At 41.4% G+C, this 20,903-nt stretch overlaps 2 protein-coding genes and 1 long non-coding RNA gene across 3 annotated transcripts in view; 2 read left to right on the forward strand and 1 right to left on the reverse strand.

Annotated features, from left to right (window-relative positions):
- The window catches only part of MED26 (mediator complex subunit 26), a 58,047-nt gene extending 50,535 nt beyond the window's left edge, over positions 1-7,512 (forward strand). The window contains exon 3 of the mRNA XM_038383676.2: positions 1,823-7,512. Coding sequence (XP_038239604.1) covers positions 1,823-3,514 — 1,692 coding nt within the window. The 3' untranslated portion in view covers positions 3,515-7,512. The remainder of the gene's footprint in view (positions 1-1,822) is intronic.
- Positions 19-9,631, reverse strand: LOC119848218. The gene is made up of 2 exons (XR_005290211.2): positions 9,339-9,631; positions 19-2,963 (listed from the first exon to the last, which is right to left on the reverse strand). It is a non-coding gene; the product is annotated as an uncharacterized LOC119848218 (long non-coding RNA).
- A 19-nt stretch (positions 9,632-9,650) lies between these two features.
- On the forward strand, positions 9,651-19,579 carry SLC35E1 (solute carrier family 35 member E1). Its single transcript, XM_038383680.2, has 6 exons — positions 9,651-10,140; positions 10,992-11,062; positions 11,460-11,597; positions 12,340-12,465; positions 12,938-13,183; positions 14,072-19,579. Exons 1-6 carry the CDS (start codon positions 9,750-9,752, stop codon positions 14,303-14,305), a joined length of 1,206 nt encoding a protein of 401 aa, XP_038239608.1. The 5' UTR covers positions 9,651-9,749; the 3' UTR covers positions 14,306-19,579.
- The last annotated feature ends 1,324 nt before the right edge of the window (positions 19,580-20,903 follow it).

Raw genomic sequence — 20,903 nt, forward strand, 5'->3', positions numbered from 1 at the left:
GATCGCCTTTGTACAATATCTTTTGAATCCCCTTTAATGTTTTCTAGCTCTTTCACAAAAACATAGATAAACCACAAAAGATTACAAATTTAAGGCAAAGATATAGTAATTAGTCCCCCACTCCTTCCTCTGGCACCTCATTACATGAACGAATGAGTTGTCTCGCTGGAATCATATACCAGCAGAAGAGTAACTATATTGGTGTATGGGGCAATCCAATTTCTGTTCACATAAGGGACCAGAGTAATCCCTACTTGCCACTGGTTAATTCCTTGTCTGATTCAGCCAGCATCACTTCTGTATCTTAGGACTGGTCACTTTCTTCTTCTTCTTCTTCTTCTTCTTGCTCAAATTCTAATTCTCTTTGATAATCTACCATGAATAACATCACTTTATATAGCCATAAAATTAGTTAGAAACATGCCCAATTCAGTGCCAATCCTTGATTGGCTGTGAGGTTAGTTCCCCCTGTGAGAATACTATATAGCTAAGGAATGCTGACTCGTACACATTGGGTAATTCATTGTTCAATTCACTTTTCACTCAAACATTCTTATGTCAAATACCCTCTGTGAGATTTGGTATACAAAAGGGATCACTGAGAGAACAAACAGATTATGACTTCCAGTACCTCTGTTGGTGGGACAGCAACTGCACAAGCCAGACTTCTTTGGACTCTTTTAGATCCATAAAGCCAAAGAGGATTTTTTTTGCACCTAGATGTTTAAAATATTTAATTTAAATTTAAAGCTTTGGAATTCAAACTTCTATTGGTGAAAGAGACAAACTTTTGAGCTATGCAGAGCTCTTCTTCAGGTCACCAGTTGCTGTTGATGAATGCACTTAAACTGGCAGTGTCATGCCTCTGAAAAACATAACTGACTTGTATTCTAAAGGGATCCAATTACATTCCTCATGGGGAATCTTTTACTTTCTAGGATCGCACAGCACTGCTCTGCCAACGCCAATCATAATGATTAATTTTCAATTGGCACAGGTTGAAATGTATCCAAACTTTTCAGTTTCAAACCTATCATGTCCCATTCCCTCTAATATGCAAAAGGAGTTAGTGCTTCACTTCACAGACTGCACTTTCTTTGGTCTAACCTTATATGCCAATATTCCTTACCTGTAATCTGATTTCTGGGGCAGTTGCCTAATGTTTCCAAATGAATGTTTTGGGTATATCCACAAAACAAAGAAGGGCCCAGATATTTCCCTTGCAAACTGAGGGAAGTCATGTTTAGGCATCCCAAGAATTTTGTTTAAATTGGCCCCATAAATCCTTCCCACAGCACTTGGGGAAAATTCCATCCGACTCTGGAGGGTGGAGTAGGATATGACAAAAAGCCAACAGTGATTATCAGCTCTAAGGTCTGTGATTTCTTGTCCCTCTTTCTACATGCCTGTGGTGGTGAACACACACCTTGTCTGGTTGGGGGTTGTGCACACCTTTCCCCAGAACTTGAGCATGCTCCTTGGTCACCTGCAAGAGGTTCCTATTGAGTGAGGGACTCCTTCCCCACCACCCTCCCCAGATTGCTCCCATGGCACTTCAGACTGCAGAGAAAGAGAAGAGATGAATAATCAAACTTACAGTAGATTTCCTAAATGGTGGAGCATGGGGTCAGCTGAATCAATCCCTTCCAAAAAGACTAATGGCATAATATCTTATTTAGCTCCTACATTCTTTGTGAATTTTTGGTGTGATATTTGGCAGAACGGTATGCATTGACAAGTGAAAATGCATCTTACAATTTGACTTGCATGCTATCTGTTCAGAATTAAATTTTTGTAAAACAACTCTTCTCACTTTTTATAGGAAACAAGATTAGGGAAACTCATCAATGATGTAAGAAAGAAGACATCCAATGAGGAACTTGCTAAACGTGCCAAGAAATTGCTACGGAATTGGCAAAAACTGATAGAACCTGTAACCCAGAATGAATCCGTTCCAAGAGGATTACCGAATCCACCTGGATCAGCAAATGGTGGTGCACACAACTGTAAACCAGAAGTGCCACCTGCTGTAGTAACTGGATCAAAGCCCATCAATGAATTGAAAAGCAGGAATGATATTCAAAAGCTAACCTCACCGAAAACAGAAAAACTGGGAAATCGGAAAAGGAAAGGCGAACATAGGGATGGGCATCAGGGCCCCCCTCCTTCTAAAGTTTCCAAAGGTAGTCATGAAGTATTACAAAACTCTTCTCCTCCACCAACTAATGGGATTGCGGGGAGCCCTGAAAGTTTCCCCAGTCCTGTAGATGTAAACCTGCACACAGGGCCTGAAAGCAGCAGGACAGAACATAGTGAAAATGACAAACATAGTAAGATCCCAGTAAATGCTGTAAAACCTCACACCAGTTCTCCAGGACTTGTAAAACCTTCAAGCACTTCCTCATTATTAAAGACTGCAGTGCTTCAGCAGCATGATAAATTGGAAGAAACCACAGGACAGCACCAACCTAAGAGTCCCCGCTGTTCCTCGTTTAATCCTGGGAATATTAGGCATGACACATTTGCTCGACAGCATATCACATACTCACCAAAGGGTTCAATACCTAGTCCATCTCAAAGGTCCCAGTTCTTAGATACTGCACCGGTGCCATCACCACCACCCCCTTCCTTGATGCAACCATCAACACCTCCAATGCCAGCAAAAAGACTGGAGGTTTCTCAGCAATCAGGAACTGAGGCATCTCAACATTGGCAGGAGCAGGCATCTTCTGAAAGCCAGCAGAGGCACACAGCAGGGACACTTCAGCACACATCTCCTAGCTGCAAAACTAACTTGCATCCTGGGGAATCTCTGACGCCACACGTTGGCTTTTCACCGGACACTTCAAAAATGGACAGTGATGATGCTGCTTCAGGTTCAGATAGTAAGAAGAAGAAAAGGTACAGACCCAGAGACCATACAGTCAATTTGGATGGGCAGGTCGTAGAAGGGGGTGTAAAACCTGTGAGATTAAAAGAAAGAAAACTCACGTTTGATCCCATGACTGGACAGATAAAACCTTTAACACAAAAAGATTCTTTGCAGGCAGAAATCCCTGCAGTTGCTGAACAGCACAGGACAGAAACAGACAAGCAGGAGCAAAAACCCAACCTGCAAAGTCCTTTTGAACAAACGAACTGGAAAGAGTTATCCAGAAATGAAATAATTCAATCGTATTTAAACAGACAAAGTAGCTTGCTGTCTTCATCAGGAGTACAAACCCCAGGAGCTCACTACTTCATGTCTGAATATTTAAAGCAGGAGGAAAGCACTAGAAGAGAAGCTAGAAAGACTCATGTTCTAGCTCCTAACAGCAAACCCACAGACTTGCCTGGGGTCACAAGAGAGGTCACAAGCGATGACCTCAACAGAATACGTGAACATCACTGGCCAGGCGTGAATGGCTGTTATGATACACAGGGTAACTGGTATAATTGGACGCAGTGCATATCTTTAGATCCACATGGGGATGATGGTAGATTGAACATCCTGCCTTATGTCTGCCTAGACTGAGTACAGTTTTGCTAAAATGCTCTCACATCAGCAGTTAGAAAAAATGGCAGACACTATGCCACTTAACATGGAGAGAGCCTCCTGTCCTGAACAAACAGGGCCAACGAGCAGAGGGTATGAAGGAGCTGGTTGTTTACAGCTCTTTCCTTTAAATTCTCCTTTTGTGAAATGCTGCTACCAGTTTACTAACAAAATTGCAAAGGAAGGCATTTGAAGGTTGATAATTTTGAGTTCAAAACTCTATAGCAAGCCAGCTAAAAAAAAGTGTTAGTCCCCAAGAAGTGAAGATGATTTCCAGCACTTTGTGAATGCCGGAATCTTATTACAGGCAGGTACAGATAAAATTGTAGAAATTATCTTAACAAAATATGCATCTATTTATTTGACTTGATTTGAGTTTTTGGCAGTGAGATGTCCGAGACAATGTGCAAAAAATCTAGTTTTTATTTGCATCAGATCTTTGAACATGATTGTGTTCTTTTCAAGTTATGTGGTGCAAAGATTGGGTTTTAAACAGCGGGTGTTGCACTGCAGGTTGGCGATCTGGCTTCAGCTCAACATTCCATAGGCATCCACATACTTTAGTCTGGTTTCAGTTAAAATCCAGTCTCTGAGAAATGCTGCAAAAACTAGGTTTAAAAAAAAAAAATTTCTTCCACCACCAGCCAAATCATTTTTCTCCTTTTTCCTTTCCTGCAAACTTCTAGAAAAATTCACCTTTTCTAGAATCCAAAAGGAATGAGGGTGCTACAAGTTTGTAACTGTACTGTGAGGGGAAAAAGGAAGCCTGTTTATATGCTGGAAATATACTTGTTACCATTCCTTTAGATATTGTTTGCCTTATGGATATCCATCATAAACGCAATTTGCAAAAACAAAGAGCCTTAGTGAATGTACAGTAATTAGACTTCTGTGTTCTTGGGATGCAGAAGGGAGCAACTTTGCTATTTGGTCCTTTAAGTGGACACATTGTGATATAAATGTGGAAATAAAAAAATTTGCACAAAAAAGTTTGTGAATTATTTATATTTAAACTGGTTACTTTCAAAGTTTGGTCAGTTCAGAAAAGCCAAGTTGAAGCTAAGTACATATTACCAGCAGTGTGATTAAAACTGCATCCTGTTAGTTTACTTTCTAAACCAGTTAAAGGTGATTAGTCATATAAGATGTACTGTCTAGCTTTTCGTAGTCTTCCAAGTGTGCTGGCAATATTTACTAATATATACTGGATAATTTTAATTATGGTTAAATCCAGGGAGAGTGTGCTTGGTTTGGAGAGAGTCCTCCAAGTTACTTTTACTATACCTCACAAGTTGAGCTAATTGTTCAGCTTTCTCTTCAGTCCACTTTTGTATGTAGTAATAATAATAATTGTAGAATGTCTTTCACCTCTGATCACAGCCTGATTCAGTAATATTTTTATATTCAATATAGGCAAAACACTTGCAGCTCCTGTTAATATATTAGCAATTGGAACAATTTACTTTTACAGCATCTGGTATTGGGCTTCTGGCCTGCTGGTGCTTTAAAAAAAGAATCGGGATTACTGCCACTGCAGTAACATTAGATACATCAACAATCCAGCTTCCACTGAGGTCCTAGTAAAAGTCCCACTGATTTTAGTGAGAGCAGGATCAGGCTCTTAATTTTCCAAACAAAATCTACTTTCTAGAATGGATGTTATTCACCAGGTCAGCATTGGCTTGTTCCATGGAGTACAATGAGAAAAGCTTTTAAAATCTAATCTTTCCCATTCAGACTGAATGCTTCTGTGATTTGCCTGGCTTGTGAAATATTGAAACCTGCTGTATATGTGTATTTCAAAATCTCTCCTCAGTGCCTAGTTGTTCCCTTTTCTCTAGGACTTCAGAATTAGAAAGGCTTCTCAGCTGGAAAAACCAGCCACCATAAAAATGTTTCCAAGTATATTTTCAGTTGACTTCCATTTTTTACCCTTCTGCAGTGATAAAGACTACCCAAGCTGTTTGGAGCTGGGGAAGGTAGTATCGCCTTGTGTCTTGGAAAGGGTGGAATGGGTGGGGAAGATACTTATTTATTTATTTGGAAAACTTACACACTAAACACCCCCCCCCCCCCATCCCAGGGAGTCTGTTTGCTTCCCCTTTCCCTGAAAGACCCTGGTCATTAACCTGCCCATCTTAGGGTCTCTGAATTTAGGGTTACTCTCAGAAGGGAATGGTTGGGCTCTGATCCACCACATAATTTTTAGCCACTGTTTTATTTCCAGTTTACTCCATTTCTTCTGAAATTCTGGCTGCACTACAGGGGTCTGAAGAGGAATATAATACTCTAAATTGTCACTGGCGTTTGCAAGCAACCTGCCACAGTGCCCAGAGGCTGACTAACCACTGTGATGTTCTTAATTTCATCTATTTTATAGGGGAGGAGTCTAAAGTATCAGACCCAGCTCTTGCCCACAGCCCTACAAACTGATCAGACATTCCACTGATTACTGTGTGCTTTAAATCTCTTGTGTGACTAGATTTCACTGTTCTAAACTAGGTCATCAACCAAGTTGGAAGTAATCCAGGGTCAGAAATAGGTTCAAAAACATTTATATTTCAGCATGTTCTATTAGTGTAACCAGTGATGTTCTATCAGCTCCAGCAAATGTTGAAGATGTTTACAAGGTGGTCTTGTTAATTTTGTAAACCAGTTCAAATGAAGTTTACCTTGTACATGTTTACCTTTGTGTACTTTCATATTTTTGCATGGACTGTTTCTTGGCCAGTTGCTTGTACCCTAGGTGCTTTCCAAAATGCACTGTCCTTGTCCTAACACTTACAATCTATCAAGTATAGAACAGACATCTCCTTCTACTGTGGCATTGAAAGGCTCCCATGTGTGAATCTAGGTTCTGATATGGCCCCATTTCAGTATGGGTGCCTATATATTGGGTGTGCTGAGATGGTTTTATATAAATTCCTTTATTTTTCAAAGGATGCTTATAAGAAATAAGCAGTACAAACAATTGATATTTACCTATCCGGGAACCATTCAATGTGTCTCACATTCTATATTTTAGTTGGCCTTAGTTTACGAAGAACACTTTACGTGATGCTGCTCAAACACTCAACAATAATTTCCCTTAAATGGTTGTAGATTTTTAACAAGCGTAAAGAAGCGTTTTATCAGTATTGGTGATAGAGTAGAAACTCCCATCCCTAGGAGGAAGACTGTAAACAGTGGCCATAACAAGCTCTGTTGCTTCATTGTAAAAGTTATGTGATGTGTTAGAGAGGAGGTTCCCAGCAGGCTATTAATATTATCCTTTTGTGTTCAATACACTTAGGGGGAAAGCCAGACACAACACTTACTCTTGCTAGGCAATGTTTTACTAATGCTACTACCTCAAACTTTTCAGGAATGTTATCCCACCTGAGCAGGTGTGTTAATCTTGCCCCTGACTACCAGTGTCAATGCAAATCTAACGTTTTAAAAAAAACTTTCTCCCTTCACTTACGAGGGGAGCCCCTCATGAAAATAATTATGCGTTGTACCAAAGCAATTACATCTATAACCATCCCTATCTATAAGTTTAAACACTACTGAAACACTTATTAAAATTAGTGACCAAGAGTGGCTAGCATAGAGGACTGACTATCTTCATGCTGTTCTCGCTCCCTGGTCCAAATCTGGTGTGCATGGATTTTGAGTGAACACCCATGTGATGCTAACTATGAAATTAGTTGGTCTTATTCTAGCACACTTTTAAACAAGTGTCCCAATTGGCATCTTTACTGACAGTATAGGTGGAAGGCAGATTATCTGAATTAGTAATAGTGTAAATTACCTGTATTGTCCTGCAGATGACCCCTCCAATTCATGAATGAATTGTGTAAGTGAGGAAACTGCTTCCTGTGGTGTTTTGTGGAGTTCATTTTCCAGGACTCTGGGTTGCAATGTCTTTCTTTAGTACTAAATTCAGTGCTCATTTAAATGTGGGGTAGGTGGATGGAGAGTTAGCAATTTCCCCCTGAATTTTAAAATTAGTGAGAGGGGAAGAGGGAGGGGGGTGTGTCGCATCAAAAAACACGTTTGGAAATGTAGGAGTTTGACAAGAAATCACAAGATGTGAAATGAGGTCTTGATTTTTTTCCATTTGCAGGGAAGGAAACAGTGGTGTACACAGTGAGCTGCCCTCACCTCACTCTGAGCAGCTGAAGCCTGAAGGAGGGGGATACCTTATTTGTTTACCACAGATTGCAAGTGGAAAAATTCTGTCACCAAGAAAGTGATGCCCTGGGAGTCCTGGACTAAGGCCTTCAGTCCCACACAGCTAACACCTCAGATACAGAGGAGATCCCAAAACTCCTGTCCATCTATTCCCTGAGGAAAAAAATTACAAAACTAAAAAAATAGCTTAATTGTTCTGTACCCTTTTTACTTCACGAAAACAAGTTTGTGTGCTTTTACCCAAGTGAAGTACTTTCTTTTGTAACTATGCTAGCTTAAGGGGAAAGGTGCCTTTTGTGCCCCTCCCCCCCCATTGGTTTTATGTGCTAGTATATACTAAGTCCTGTACACAGACCAAAAACACACACCTTCCCCCTAAAGTGTTTAGAACTAACAGCTGCCTGGAGCCAGAGGGCAGTACAGAGAAACAACATTAGAGGTAGACCACATCAAAGACTGTCATCTCTGCATCCCACATATGTGACCATTGTCAAGTGGCAAAATATACATATGTATACCTTACTACAAGGGTGTTAGGACATGCATGATTGGTGGCAGACATGGGGCAGTTCAGAGAAAAGAGTGTGATTTAGTAATTTTTAGTGGTAGGGGTGAGATCTGCCTCTTGGATAAATGCTTTTCTAAGCCTTCCTGATCTTTATTAATGATATGCATTAGACAGTAGAGTGCCCATCTCCAGTGTATGGTTATTAGTGTCTGTTTTTTTAGGCCATTCACAAAAATAATGCAAAAAAGCTCTTTACATCACCCTTATTAAATGCAGTCAAAAAGACTCTAATGCCAACCTTTATAAATGCCCCTGACTAACCAATCCATCAAACGCATCCTACTGTAGACTGCTTCTAAATTTAATATTCCTGTAACTATTGCTGAGTAAGTTAGGTCTGTGGAAGTTCTACCTAGGTTAATTCTATGGAGTAGCTGGAAACAGTTCTTCCCTCTTCTGAAATTGTATCACCATCCTCCCTTGCCCTTAATTATTTTACAGCTGGTGTGTGCTCATGGTGACTTAACAGCTGGTTTAACGGGGGAATCTTCCAGAACTACAAAGTTGTTTTTAAGTTGCAATAGCCATGTTTGAACTATTAGAGGAAAAAAAAGGTTGGTCAGGGAGTTTTAGTAGTAGCTGCTACATGCCCGGATTGGTCTGCTGCTCTTGTATTTCTAAGTGTGACAGAGGCTGCTGGTCGAGAGGTGAGGCAGTAGCTCAGGAGCTGAAATCAAAGCCAGGTTTCTCCTCCGCTTAGCGCCAACCACCACTTTGTATGGGGGGGGGGACGCTGCAGGGAGCCCTTAAACCACATTGTAAACCCTGTATATGATGGAAAGCATTTCAAGCCAGGGGTGTGGCAGCTCCCGCCCCGCACCCTAGTTCCAGCACCTCTGTCCATCTGCCTGAACCAGAGTCCTGCTACTAGAGAGGCAAGGAGGAGGAGGTAATGGCTTTCATCGGACCCACTTCTGGTGGAGAGGGACAAGCAGTCCCGCGTAGAGAGGTGTGTCCAATAAAAGACATTACCTCCCTCCTCGTCTGTCAAACAGAACAATGCCTGCGCTGCGGGACCTCCCCACCCCTGGGCCGCTCCCTCGCCACAGAGTCCGTTACCTCAGCTTTAGGGCTGCCTCCCGCCAACGGCACTGCGCGCGTCCTCTTCAAGCCTCGCGTCGCCCCACAGCACTGGCACGGCGGGGAGGGGTCGTTCTGCCCCGCCGCTCGGGCACGGACCCCACCGTGCATAGCGGGGGTAGAGGCCTGTGGCCCACCCCAGCCCCGCGGTTCGGTCCCGCCAGGACACGACGCTTTCCGCAAATCCGGAGTCACGGGGCCCGTTCCGGCTCCTCACTGCCTGGATGGAGGCGGAGGCGGAGGCGGAGGCGGAGCCAGGCGAGCGGAAGTGACGCCATGTACAAAGCCCCGACCTCGAGCCTTGTGGTATGGCGGGGAGGGCCCCCCCAGGAAGCGACGCGCTGGCGGCGCTGACGTTGCGCCGCGGTCTGTCGGGACCCGTAGGTAGCGATGGCCGCCGCGCTGGCGGCTCCGGGCGGCGGCGGCGGCTCCGGCTCCGGGGCGCCGGCGGCGGCTCGCGGACCGGCGCTGCGGGAGGGCGCCCGGGTGTCCGCGCTCTGCCTGGCCTGGTACGGGCTAAGCGCGGGCGGGAACGTGGTGAACAAGCTGCTGCTGGGTGGCTTCCCGCGGCCAGTCACCGTCTCGCTTTTCCACATCCTGGGGCTCTGCGGCCTCTTGCCGCCGCTGCTGCGCGCCTGGCGCGTCCCTCCGGCCGGGCCCGCGCAGCTTCCGCCCCGCGCCTACCCCCGCTACATCCTGCCGCTCGCCTTCGGCAAGTACTTCGCCTCCGTGTCGGCGCACGTCTCGCTCTGGCGGGTGCCGGTGTCCTACGCGCACACAGGTGAGGAGAGTCCAGCGCCGGGGAGAGCTAAGCCCTTCCTTGCAGCCGCCGCCGCAGATTCTAGTTCAGTCGTCCCTGGGGAGCCCCCTGCGATATTCCATGCCTGACCCGGGCTGTGGCGCCTTTGATAGGGAGGGGTGCCATTTCTCTGACCTGTTCCTGGCTCAGCCTCGTTGCTTCTCTTCCCTCCCCTCGAAACCGAGTTACCCCTGTCCTGGTTACTGTAGAGTCTTTCCCAGTTCATCTGCTAGTAACGTTTGCCCCTTGCGGACTATTATATTCCTCAAAAACAACAAGGAGTCCGGTGGCACCTTAAAGAGGTTTTTACCCATGAAAGCTTATGCTCAAATACATCTGTTAGTCTTTAAGGTGCCATCGGACTCCTTGTTGTTTTTGTGGATACAGACTAACACGGCTACCCCGATATTGTATTCCTGCCACTCCCCTTTTTGAGCTACCCATTCTATTTGCTATTTTCCATAGACTCTTAATCTGGTTCTTTGTGTTAGCCTGAGCTCTAGACTCCCCACCCCTGTAAATGTATGATCAGTGTTAGGCTCAACCACACTCTAAACAAATGATGCTTTAAAGGAAAAGCATAACACTTTGAGTTTCTAACAGTTTTGTGAAACTTTCACTTGACAAAAGTTAAGGAGTACTTGTGGCACCTTCGTTGATGATCTTAATCTTTGTTTTATTTTCATAATCTCAGTTTTGACATTGACTCTTCCTCAGTGCTAGGGTTTGGATATGTCTTTTTGCAGACTTCTGTGTACTTTCCCCATTCATGTTTTTCTGTTGGGAACAGTTTGACTTTAGTACCCTTATTTAAACTTCCCTTCTGCTTTCAGTAAAGGCAACAATGCCAATATGGGTGGTTCTGCTGTCAAGAATTATAATGAAAGAAAAACAGACTACAAAGGTAAGGAAATTACTGGTGATTCCTCATCTTCATTTTCATTGCTAATCCATGCTGAATTTAATGACAGGGATTGAAAAATTCACTCACATGAGGCAAGTGGAAACCTTTCCCAAGCGAGTACTGTAAGACTGCAGAGAGTAAGCATTCATTTTACAGATATAAGCTTCTAGTCCTTATGATTGTAAAGAAATCCTTCCAAATATGAAGAGCGAGCTTATTCTGTGCTTTCTGGAGCCAGACTCCTACCATGTATCTGGCACAGTTTAATTTTCTCAAGCAGCAACAAGGTGAAAGTGGAAACTCAGGATCTTGTTGTCCTTCCAAAAACGTGCATGAATGTTGTTGACTTGAAAGTTCCTAGAAGATGCATGCTGCTGTCATCTGCTTCCTCTTCCAGGTGTATTTATCACTGATCCCTATAATCAGTGGTGTACTGCTGGCTACAGTCACTGAACTCTCTTTTGATATGTGGGGACTCATCAGTGCTCTTGCTGCTACACTCTGTTTCTCACTTCAGAACATCTTCTCCAAAAAGGTAATAGTTCTGTTGTTCGTTCTGCTGGATGTAACTCTTAAATATGTGGCATCACCTTTCAGATGGCAGGAATGTATTTCCCAGTATAGAATGGGGTTTGTACTCTTATATGGTACTTCGTGCATCTGTTATATATCCAGCAATAGTTCACAAAGCCTTGGAAGTTAGCTGTTATGTTGAGTGAAGAAAGTTGGCCATGACCCAGAGTTTATCCTTGGCTTTGTTCCATGTCATGGAATATTTAGCTTCCATCAGCAATGACTGAGAGGACTTTCTGCCTAACAACATATTTGAAGGATGGCACCTTTACTGAGCCAGTCCCTCTCTCCAGACTGAAGTGCCATTACTCCAAGTCCTGCAGTGGAACTACAATCCAAATTTAAAACATGTAAATCAACTTCTGAACAAAAGTCAGACTCCTTAATACCAAACAGAATATTTAGCACTTATTAGTATATGACTGATGCCCTTGTATAGAAATAAAGACTTGGCTGTTGACCCTTCGAGCATTCAAGTCAACTAGGCAGTACATCATTGCATTCAGGTAGGCTGCTATTTATCTCTAATCACATGGTACAAAGTGAGTTGTAGGTTCTGTGAAAGAGAAGTATTGTAGTTGTTTGATCAAACACTACACCAATGAGTCAAATGTTTGGAATTGTACTTGCTGAAACAGGTCCCCATCCTTTGAATGAGGATGGTCAATACTTGGAGAAAGGGTGATTTCTGATGTCTTTATCAGGTGTTGAGAGATTCCAGAATACATCATCTTCGGCTGCTAAACATACTCGGATGTCATGCTGTGTTCTTCATGATCCCAACATGGGTTTTGGTGGATCTTTCTTCCTTTCTAGTAGAAAATGACTTGGTAAGTCTTTGGCGAGCTTCAAGGTAGTGTAATTGCTTGGACATCTCTCCTGCTTTTTAAAGATTTACCCATATCTAAGGCAAGAGGTATTGTAATTGCCACCACGTGCCACTAAACAGTGGTGAAAAAGCAGGCTCTGAGGTTATGGTAAGGCTCATTACAGGGTCACTAGGCAAAACGAAACTTGTCTGGTATGTGGCACTAGCACCTTGAGGCAAGAGCACTGAAGAGCAGATTGTGATGAGCCTAAAATGTAGGTTGTGAGGTTGCCTGTTGAAATGGACAAAACAGTTAATTTGAGAGGGGAGATAGTGGTGTATCACTGCCTTTTTACTCAGCCCTCCCTACCAAAATGCCAGTAACAATCGACTTGTTTAAGCTATTGTGAATTGCATCCTTATCTCCTTATGAAGTTCTCTTTCTTCTCTGAAACTGAAGATTAACATTTTTTTTTACTTTGTTTTTTCCATAGAGTACAGTGTCCCACTGGTCCTGGACTTTAATGCTGCTCATAATCAGTGGATTTTGTAACTTTGCCCAGAATGTCATCGCCTTCAGTATTCTTAATTTAATCAGCCCATTAAGTTACTCTGTTGCAAATGCCACAAAAAGGATCATGGTCATTACAGTTTCCCTTATAATGCTTCGAAATCCAGTCACCAGCACCAACGTTCTTGGGATGCTGACTGCAATCTTAGGGGTATTCTTGTATAACAAGGTAAGTCTCTATTGTGAAACCTAAGCCAGTCAATAGTGGCTGAAAGCCATTACTCTCTACTGACTGTAAATGGCCTTTGTAAAATGAGTTGTCCATAAGCAGACCAAAACAGGTAATTGTGTAACAAAAAAACCCAAACAAAAATCATAAATGGCCAAGTTGTCAGGCTCAGGGGAGACCAAGAAATGAATGGGCCTTGGTTAATGAGCTCCCCCTGGACCTTGAGTGGAATTGAGGCACATTGATGTTGGAAGTGGGGAGCAGTGCATACGGGGAAACTTGCTTTGCTGCTCCTTACTGTGATGTTTGTGGCATCAGTGGACTTATCTCCAGAGTTGTAAATTATAGCATCTTTCACCACCACTTAAATTCATTCTTACAAAAGTATACAGTGCTGCTCTTGCTCCTTTTCAGCTTCTACAAGCACACAAATACGTATGCCAATAACTTGTTTGTTTGGGAGTTCTGGTGAACATAAAAAGAGATTTCTTGTGATCAATGTTCTAACCTAGATTGACTTCGTGTTTCACTAGTGGCTCAAGGCTTTTGAGCAAAATCGGGACTCTTGTTAACTAGGAATGATGATGGCAGAAGATTTGCATTAGGAGTAATTGTGGATTTAAAACATTAGTGAGCATAGCCTTTAAGGCAGTGGTTCTCAACCTGTTTACCATTGTGGGCCGCATATATGGCCCACAACATGTTATGTGGGCCGCATCCAATACTACCTGTATGGCCCTCAGGATGTCACATGGGCCACAGCTCTGTTCTGACTGGGCCGCAAGTTGAGAACCACTGCAGTCTAATGTGACTAGTTTCTGTGTGGGACAGGTGTCTGCTCTTTGCTTACTGTTGTCTGAGATAATTAGTTAGTTCTTTGTTCCACAGACAAAATATGATGCAAATCAGGAAGCAAAGAAGCAGCTACTTCCAGTTACAACTGGAGACCTTATGAATCTGGAACATCACTGGAACACTCCAGAAAAGTCTCAGAATGGACTCATGATATTCGCACAACATGGAGATTACCAGTATGGCCGAGCCAATGTCTTGACAGATCACTTCCAGTATAACAGGCAAAATTATCCAACGACATACAACTTAAACAGATATGATATATAGGATTCTGATAAGCAGGTATAGACTGTAACAGTTGCCCCAGAATTATCAGAAACTTCTGGCATGCTCTTGAATGTAAAGCTGTAGATTGTATAGGTTCTTCAGAGGGGAAGATGCATGTGTATCAAAAGTGGTATAGATTTTCATTTTCAGCCAAGCAGGTTTCTAAACATGAAGCAATTATATCAGACACTGGAAAGGAGTGTACAGTAGAATTTCTTGTACAGAGATTCTGGTGAAATGCAAGTGTAAAACTCCAGCGTAAATATTTGCTGTCATGTTTTCAGAGCCTGTCAACTGACTACTGTTTTGGCAGTAAAAATGTAGCCAGTATTTCCTTTCCAGGCTAACAACTTGACCTTTAACTTGTGTTTAATTTTATTTTTAATGCTACATAGTTCATTACTTTCCAAATGAAATTTATGAAACTTTTGTAGAAAGTGAAACTGTGTATGCTCCTAATTGGTGTTAGCAGGGCTTGTCAGTTGGAGGAGAGTTGATTTGTGTGTCTAAAAGCAGATTTGAATTTCAGTTGCACAGGTTTAAAATGTCATGCTGATATTAAGTACCTGTTGGAGAGTCTTCACATTCTTTGATTGATGAAGTTGTGTAAATGTTTCAGTAGTTACTCTTCATCTGACAACAGAAAACACCTTGCCAAATAAAAATTAGTATTTGGAACAAGGCTGTTTTCCTGTGACTTCTCTGCACTTGTTTTTGTAACCCTAGCTTGTTGCCATCCTGAGTTGGGAGACACTTACGGATTGTTTTTTCTTTCTCGCTTTCTTTTTATTGGGAGAATTATACTCCATCATATGACTTATGTTTCATGAATGTGGATTTGGATGTATCACATCCCTTCTAATTGTCTACGAAATCTATTTTTTGGCCTCCAATTATATTTTATGTTTTTCTTCCACAATAGTTCTAGTAGCACTAAGTATGTTCTGCCTAACTTGTATGTTCAGATGAGTTATGGAAGTTAACGTTTATACCCTTTTTTCCTCCTGTAGTGCCCCTGGCTTGAATAATGAATTATGAGAAATTGTTCTTGAGTCAAGAGTGAATATGTAAAATTTTGAAGAATGGGTATTGAATTTTCTGTTTTGCACTTTTTGCATAAATGAGGGTGCTTTGACAAAACATGAAGTTTTGTTAATGAGTTATGTCACATATTGTGTGTGAGAGAGAAGTGAAGCCATATGAGCTTTGGAGTATAGAAAACTATTTTTGGCAAAGATGATGATCTTCAGGTCTTGGAGGAGGAGCCCATCATATAGTGGATTGAGATTCTGGCAGGAGAAGTGCTGGGCGCATTCTTGCTGATAGGTCATTAAACAAACACCAGTGACTGACGTCAGTAGTGATGGACATTATACAAAATACTCCCTCCCCATGTATTCTTTTCATGAAAGATGATTGCCTTTTAGAAGCAAGATAATTTTGTGGCTTTCTTCTTGATTAATTATTTACATACCTTTTTATTTTTATTTTTTTTTCCTGTAAGTGCAAAGCTAAATCTATTCCCAGTCTGCTAGATGCTTGTAGAAATTCCCAGTGTAATAGTTTTGTTGATGTGTCTCAAAGGAGATAATGATGCATTCTCTGGAGGCTGGGCCAAATTCAGTCATGGTGTATGAGCAGAACTCCACTGATGTCAGTGGAGGTGAATGTGTTCATGCTAGTAGGAAATTTTGCACTTGGATGTTTAATCTGTAAAACTCAAGGTTCAGAAATCATTCTGGAGACCCTTCCCACACAACTGTTAAACCAGAATTGCTTTCATAGACTCTGGGCTTCATTTCTTTACAACTGTTATTTCATATTAACAACATGCAAAAGGGAAAAATACAGCCAGTGGAAAGACTGACGTAATGTATTTCTAAGGCACCCTTTTTAATATCTGAGTACCATTGCATAAATGCAGAAGGAAGGATGATCTTGTGGTTTAATACTCTGGACTGGGACTCTGGTTCAGTTCCTGGTTCTGCCGTAAACTTCCTATGTGAACTTGGACACAAATCACTTAGCCTGAAGTTTTCAGAGGAAGTTAAGAGAGTTAGAAGCCAAATTCAGTTACACACTCAGCTCCCATTGAAAGTAACTCCTATAAACCTGTCTGAAAATCTCAACCTTGATTTTTGTGCCTCAGTTCCCTATCTGTAAAATGGAGATAATTCTTCCATACCTCAGAGGGGTGCTGTTCTGGATTACTGCAGTGATGGAGGCCATAAAAAGGCATAACAATCCCTCTGATCTGTGCTTTTCTAGTGTGCCTACCACCGTATCTTGGCACCATGTGAATCATCCCTTCAGGGAAGAGGAACACAGCCACCTTCTCCTTTTTTCCTAAGTAGATGCTTGCTTAATCATATTTAGGTGGCTTATTTCGTAGCGATTGCAATCTAGTCTGTTTCACAACTCCTTCCTTAGAAGGCTTGTATTGCACCCTCCTAAACTAGCAGGACGTGGGCTCAGTCTCATCTGTCAGGGTTGTAATCACAAGTGAGGGCCCCTTCTGAGAATGCCTTGTCCCTGTTTCTCAAATTCTAATCTGGACTGTGGCAGCCTCAGTGTCCCCCATGAATACAACTGCTGTAATGCGGTGCAGTGCAATGCAATAGGGGGTGAGAGCTAGGCCATAGTCCACTTAGGGCTCTGAAGATAACTTTGTAGGCTTTTCTCCTAGAGGCTACATGACCTGTGGTCATGCTTTGCTAGTTCAGGCTGTATAGTCAGTGGGAATTATTTTGTACAATAGAATCTTTAGGTGAATCATACTACAGTAAATGATTTCCTTGAATACCTGAACCAAAGTTCCAATGCAATTACTACCTACATTCAGATAAAGGAAGTTTCTGATATTGTTGGAACTTGTAAAAATTGCAAGATTTTGTTTCGTGAGGTGAAACATTTGTCTAGTTTTAACATGGTTTGTAAATTAATGGCATATTTAACTGTACATTTAACTGCAGAAAATATGAAAACACAGGAATAAAAAGGGTATATCTAGATAATCATGTATAATAACCCTGCTATTAAATCAGTGAAGAAAATACTTTACTCTTTTTTTGCTTTCAGTACAATTTGAGGGAGTGCCATAAATCAGTAAGAATATTAGCCAATTGGGGGACCAGATTAATTTTTTGCAATATTGTGTGTAATATGTTGGTTTCAGATATTTACATAGAATAAAAGAAAGCTGGGGCTCTGTAATTAGTGTATGATTCAGACATTAGCTACTGCAGCTTTTTTAAATTGTCAGAGTTCCAGTCTCTGTAGTGTACATTACACTGACGCAAAACTGAGGAATCCTATCCCCCCAAAAATACTGGGTATTACTAAAAATAAGCATGCACAAAGAAACCAAGCACTTCTTTCAGCTACCCCTTCCGTGGGTTTTTGCACTGAGAGAGTCCATCAAATAACTTGGTGCTGCTCGAAGATCTTGTGAAAACCTTCCCTTATGGACCAAATGATGACTAGTGGTGTCCTTATTTCAGTCAATGAAACATTCAGGTGTCTTATGCAGTTAGCTGAAATAGCTAAACACTGATGAATTATATTCAGAGATAGTTCAATATATTAGGAGTGCAAGGCTCTTGTGAAAATGACTTTAGTAACTTCAGGTCAACACTAAGAGTTGCTGGTCAGAAAAGGTCCCATCCTTCAGTAATGTCCTAACCCACCTCTTTGTCTTCAATGTAGCAGTAGAATTTTCTGCTATAAAGCTGTTTTGTATTGCCCTTAACCATGTTATAAGATGAAAGTTTAAAAAAACAAACAAACAAAAAAAACTAGGTTAACTTGGTGCTGGTAAGAGCAGTTTAAGGTAAATGATTAATTGTGATCTTATTTACACACAAATATTTATATGTAAATATTTAAGAGCAGCTGTATGGGTGGCACATAAAAACCTCCCCCATTCTATGTTTTTTCACATGTTGATACATTTTGGATGAATTTGTGTGTTCAGTGTTTTTACCTCTCAAAGGATAAAATTTGATGCTTATGGAATCTGGCACTTAAAACTGTAGAGTGTGAATTGCTGTAAAATGTTTTGTGGTTCTTATTTCTACTGCATTACTCTGTACCACTCGGTATGTAACTTAGTATGACTGTTTTGTCTGCCCTTAGCGGCGGATTCCCCTCTGCTACTCTGTACATTGTACATACCATCATTGGTGGTGTGCTAGTGGTCCATATCAGGTGAGAGACTAAGGAAAGGGAGAAATTGCTCTGGTGGCTTTTGAGTGTTGGGGAATGTGGGGATTTATCTGCTATCTAATTGGGTAGGTTAGATGGACTTTTTAGGCCTGCTGTGGAGTTCCTTACTTGAATACCCAGTGGTGGTGGTTGTAGCCCTCTGGGCACCTTGAGGTTACCAAGAAGGTTGAATAGTATTGCTGCACGCTGGGGATATAGTAGACTGTACAGTGGTTATAAGGACTTGGAGCACTAGAATCTTGTAGAGTTTGGCAAGTGGAGGTGTGTGGTGGTGTTAGTCTTGATTGAGAAGTTTCTTGCTAGGTGAAGCCACAACTAAAATTCTTAGTATGATCCTGCCGTGTTCTGTGAAATGCCCAGGAATGCAGAGTGATGGAGAAATGGTGACCAGACTCTTCCTATTGTTTGGTATAAAGTCAGTTTCAGTTGTGCACCATCATATCCAGATGTGCTGCAAAAGCTCATTTTCTTGTGAGCTTTTAGGGCGATTGGGGTCTAATGGGTAGAGGGGTGGGTAGGTCTTGTGATATAGTTGTGTTGGGAAGTTCACCTTTTTTCTTTTGTGGGAGTGTCTATGAACTGGTACTTTGTGTAACTGGAAATATACTGCTGAAATATAGAGATATACTGCTGAAACTGTGGGAGGTGTCTGCAACTGTATGTCCCAGATAAAGAGGTAGAAAAAACAATTTGGATCAAGTCCTCATTAGGTCTTCTTAAACTCTAACTGGTCATTTGTTTTTATAAGTTGAGTTTTTCTTTCCTAATAGTTTAGGCCCTACATTTAGATTTTTATGGTCTTGTTCTGTAGTTCTCATATAAACTATATCCCAAAAAGGTTTTGAGAATTACTTAGTGAAGCAGAGGGAGTGGGGAGAGAAGTAAGAGTTGGTGACAAGGGAGAAAAGCTGCTTCACTGAAGTGTGAAGCAAGATGGCAAGTCAGTCATAGTTTTTTTTTTTTTAAAGGGTTTTTCAAAAATCAACTCGAATATAAATGTTTGGGTTTTTTTTTAAACTTCAGTTTTGGAAGAGAAGTTGGAAACTCAAGTACAAAAGGATTGTGTTAACATACGAGAACCATAAAATGAAACGTTTCAGAGTAGCAGCCGTGTTAGTCTGTATCTGCAAAAAGAAAAGGAGTACTTGTGGCACCTTAGAGACTAACAAATTTATTAGAGCATAAGCTTTCGTCGCTCATGAAAGCTTATGCTCTAATAAATTTGTTAGTCTCTAAGGTGCCACAAGTACTCCTTTTCTTTTTATAAAATGAAACGTCAGTCTAATTTTATTGTACAAGATGAAATGCAAAAAGTGAAGTGTAAATGATGAGCTATATTTTAAATTTTTTAATTAAAAGTAACACAAGGCTTTTTAATTATGGCATGATAGTGTCCATTTAAAGAATCTGCATTCTCTTTCTCTGTAACAATTATGCTCGTACTTAAGTTTAATTAGCTCTGTAGTAGGTTCCTGAATGCCCAGGTTCTTGACATTCTGACATTGTGTAATAAAATTCTAGTGTAGTGTTAAGTGCTGCTGGCATGGACTGGTGTTAAGTCACAAAAGCTCTCTCCCTGCCCCCCTCCGCCATGTTCATATTACAGCATTTCTGTAAGAGTTGAGCCAAGGCCCAAATGCTGTGGCTACACTATCCTAATATGTACGCAAATGAGGTGTTTGTTCCTTTTGAGGATGCTGAAATGGGAATAGTCCAAAAAGATTTGCAAAGGTTTTGGGAGAAGGAGGGGGAGAGCAAACAGACCTGCTCTTATTGCACAGATAAGTATTAACAGCTTGTTCTTAGAGGAATAGGAAGTTTTTCTGATCTGTGGAGCAGGCCTCAACTTGGAAAGACAAGTTCAGGACACTCTCTAAATTAGTTAAACTTAGTATCTAAAATCTGAATCCTGTGGTCGTTCTTAAATATGTTCCAATTACTTCATAAATGTGAACTTTTTAGTTGTGCATCCAACAGAATTGGTTCATTGATGTTAATATGGAAAGGTGTATTTGCTCCTGTTCTCTGAATACTTCTCTTTTTGGAATGCAAACAGAATATTTCCAGGGAAGGAATATTTAATTGTGATGTGCATCTCTCTTCCAAATCTAAAGTGAATTTTTCAAGTTTTATTTTTATGTACAGTAATTATGAATTTTTAGCTTATGAACTTTAAAGTGGAAAAAAGTGTTGTAATTATACTTTTTAAATATTGAAAATGTAAATAAAGACGAATTCTGCAAAATCAGTTCCTGCCTACTGGTTAGAATTGTGGAGAAGCTGGCTAATTCTTATCACCCTTGGGCCGTAACAAGATTAGCTAGTCTACAGTTGGGCTATGGGGCAATTTATTTAATGACTAGGGCCCTGCCAA

This window comes from Dermochelys coriacea, chromosome 25 (assembly GCF_009764565.3).
Source record: "Dermochelys coriacea isolate rDerCor1 chromosome 25, rDerCor1.pri.v4, whole genome shotgun sequence".
Taxonomy (NCBI): Eukaryota; Metazoa; Chordata; order Testudines; family Dermochelyidae; genus Dermochelys; species Dermochelys coriacea.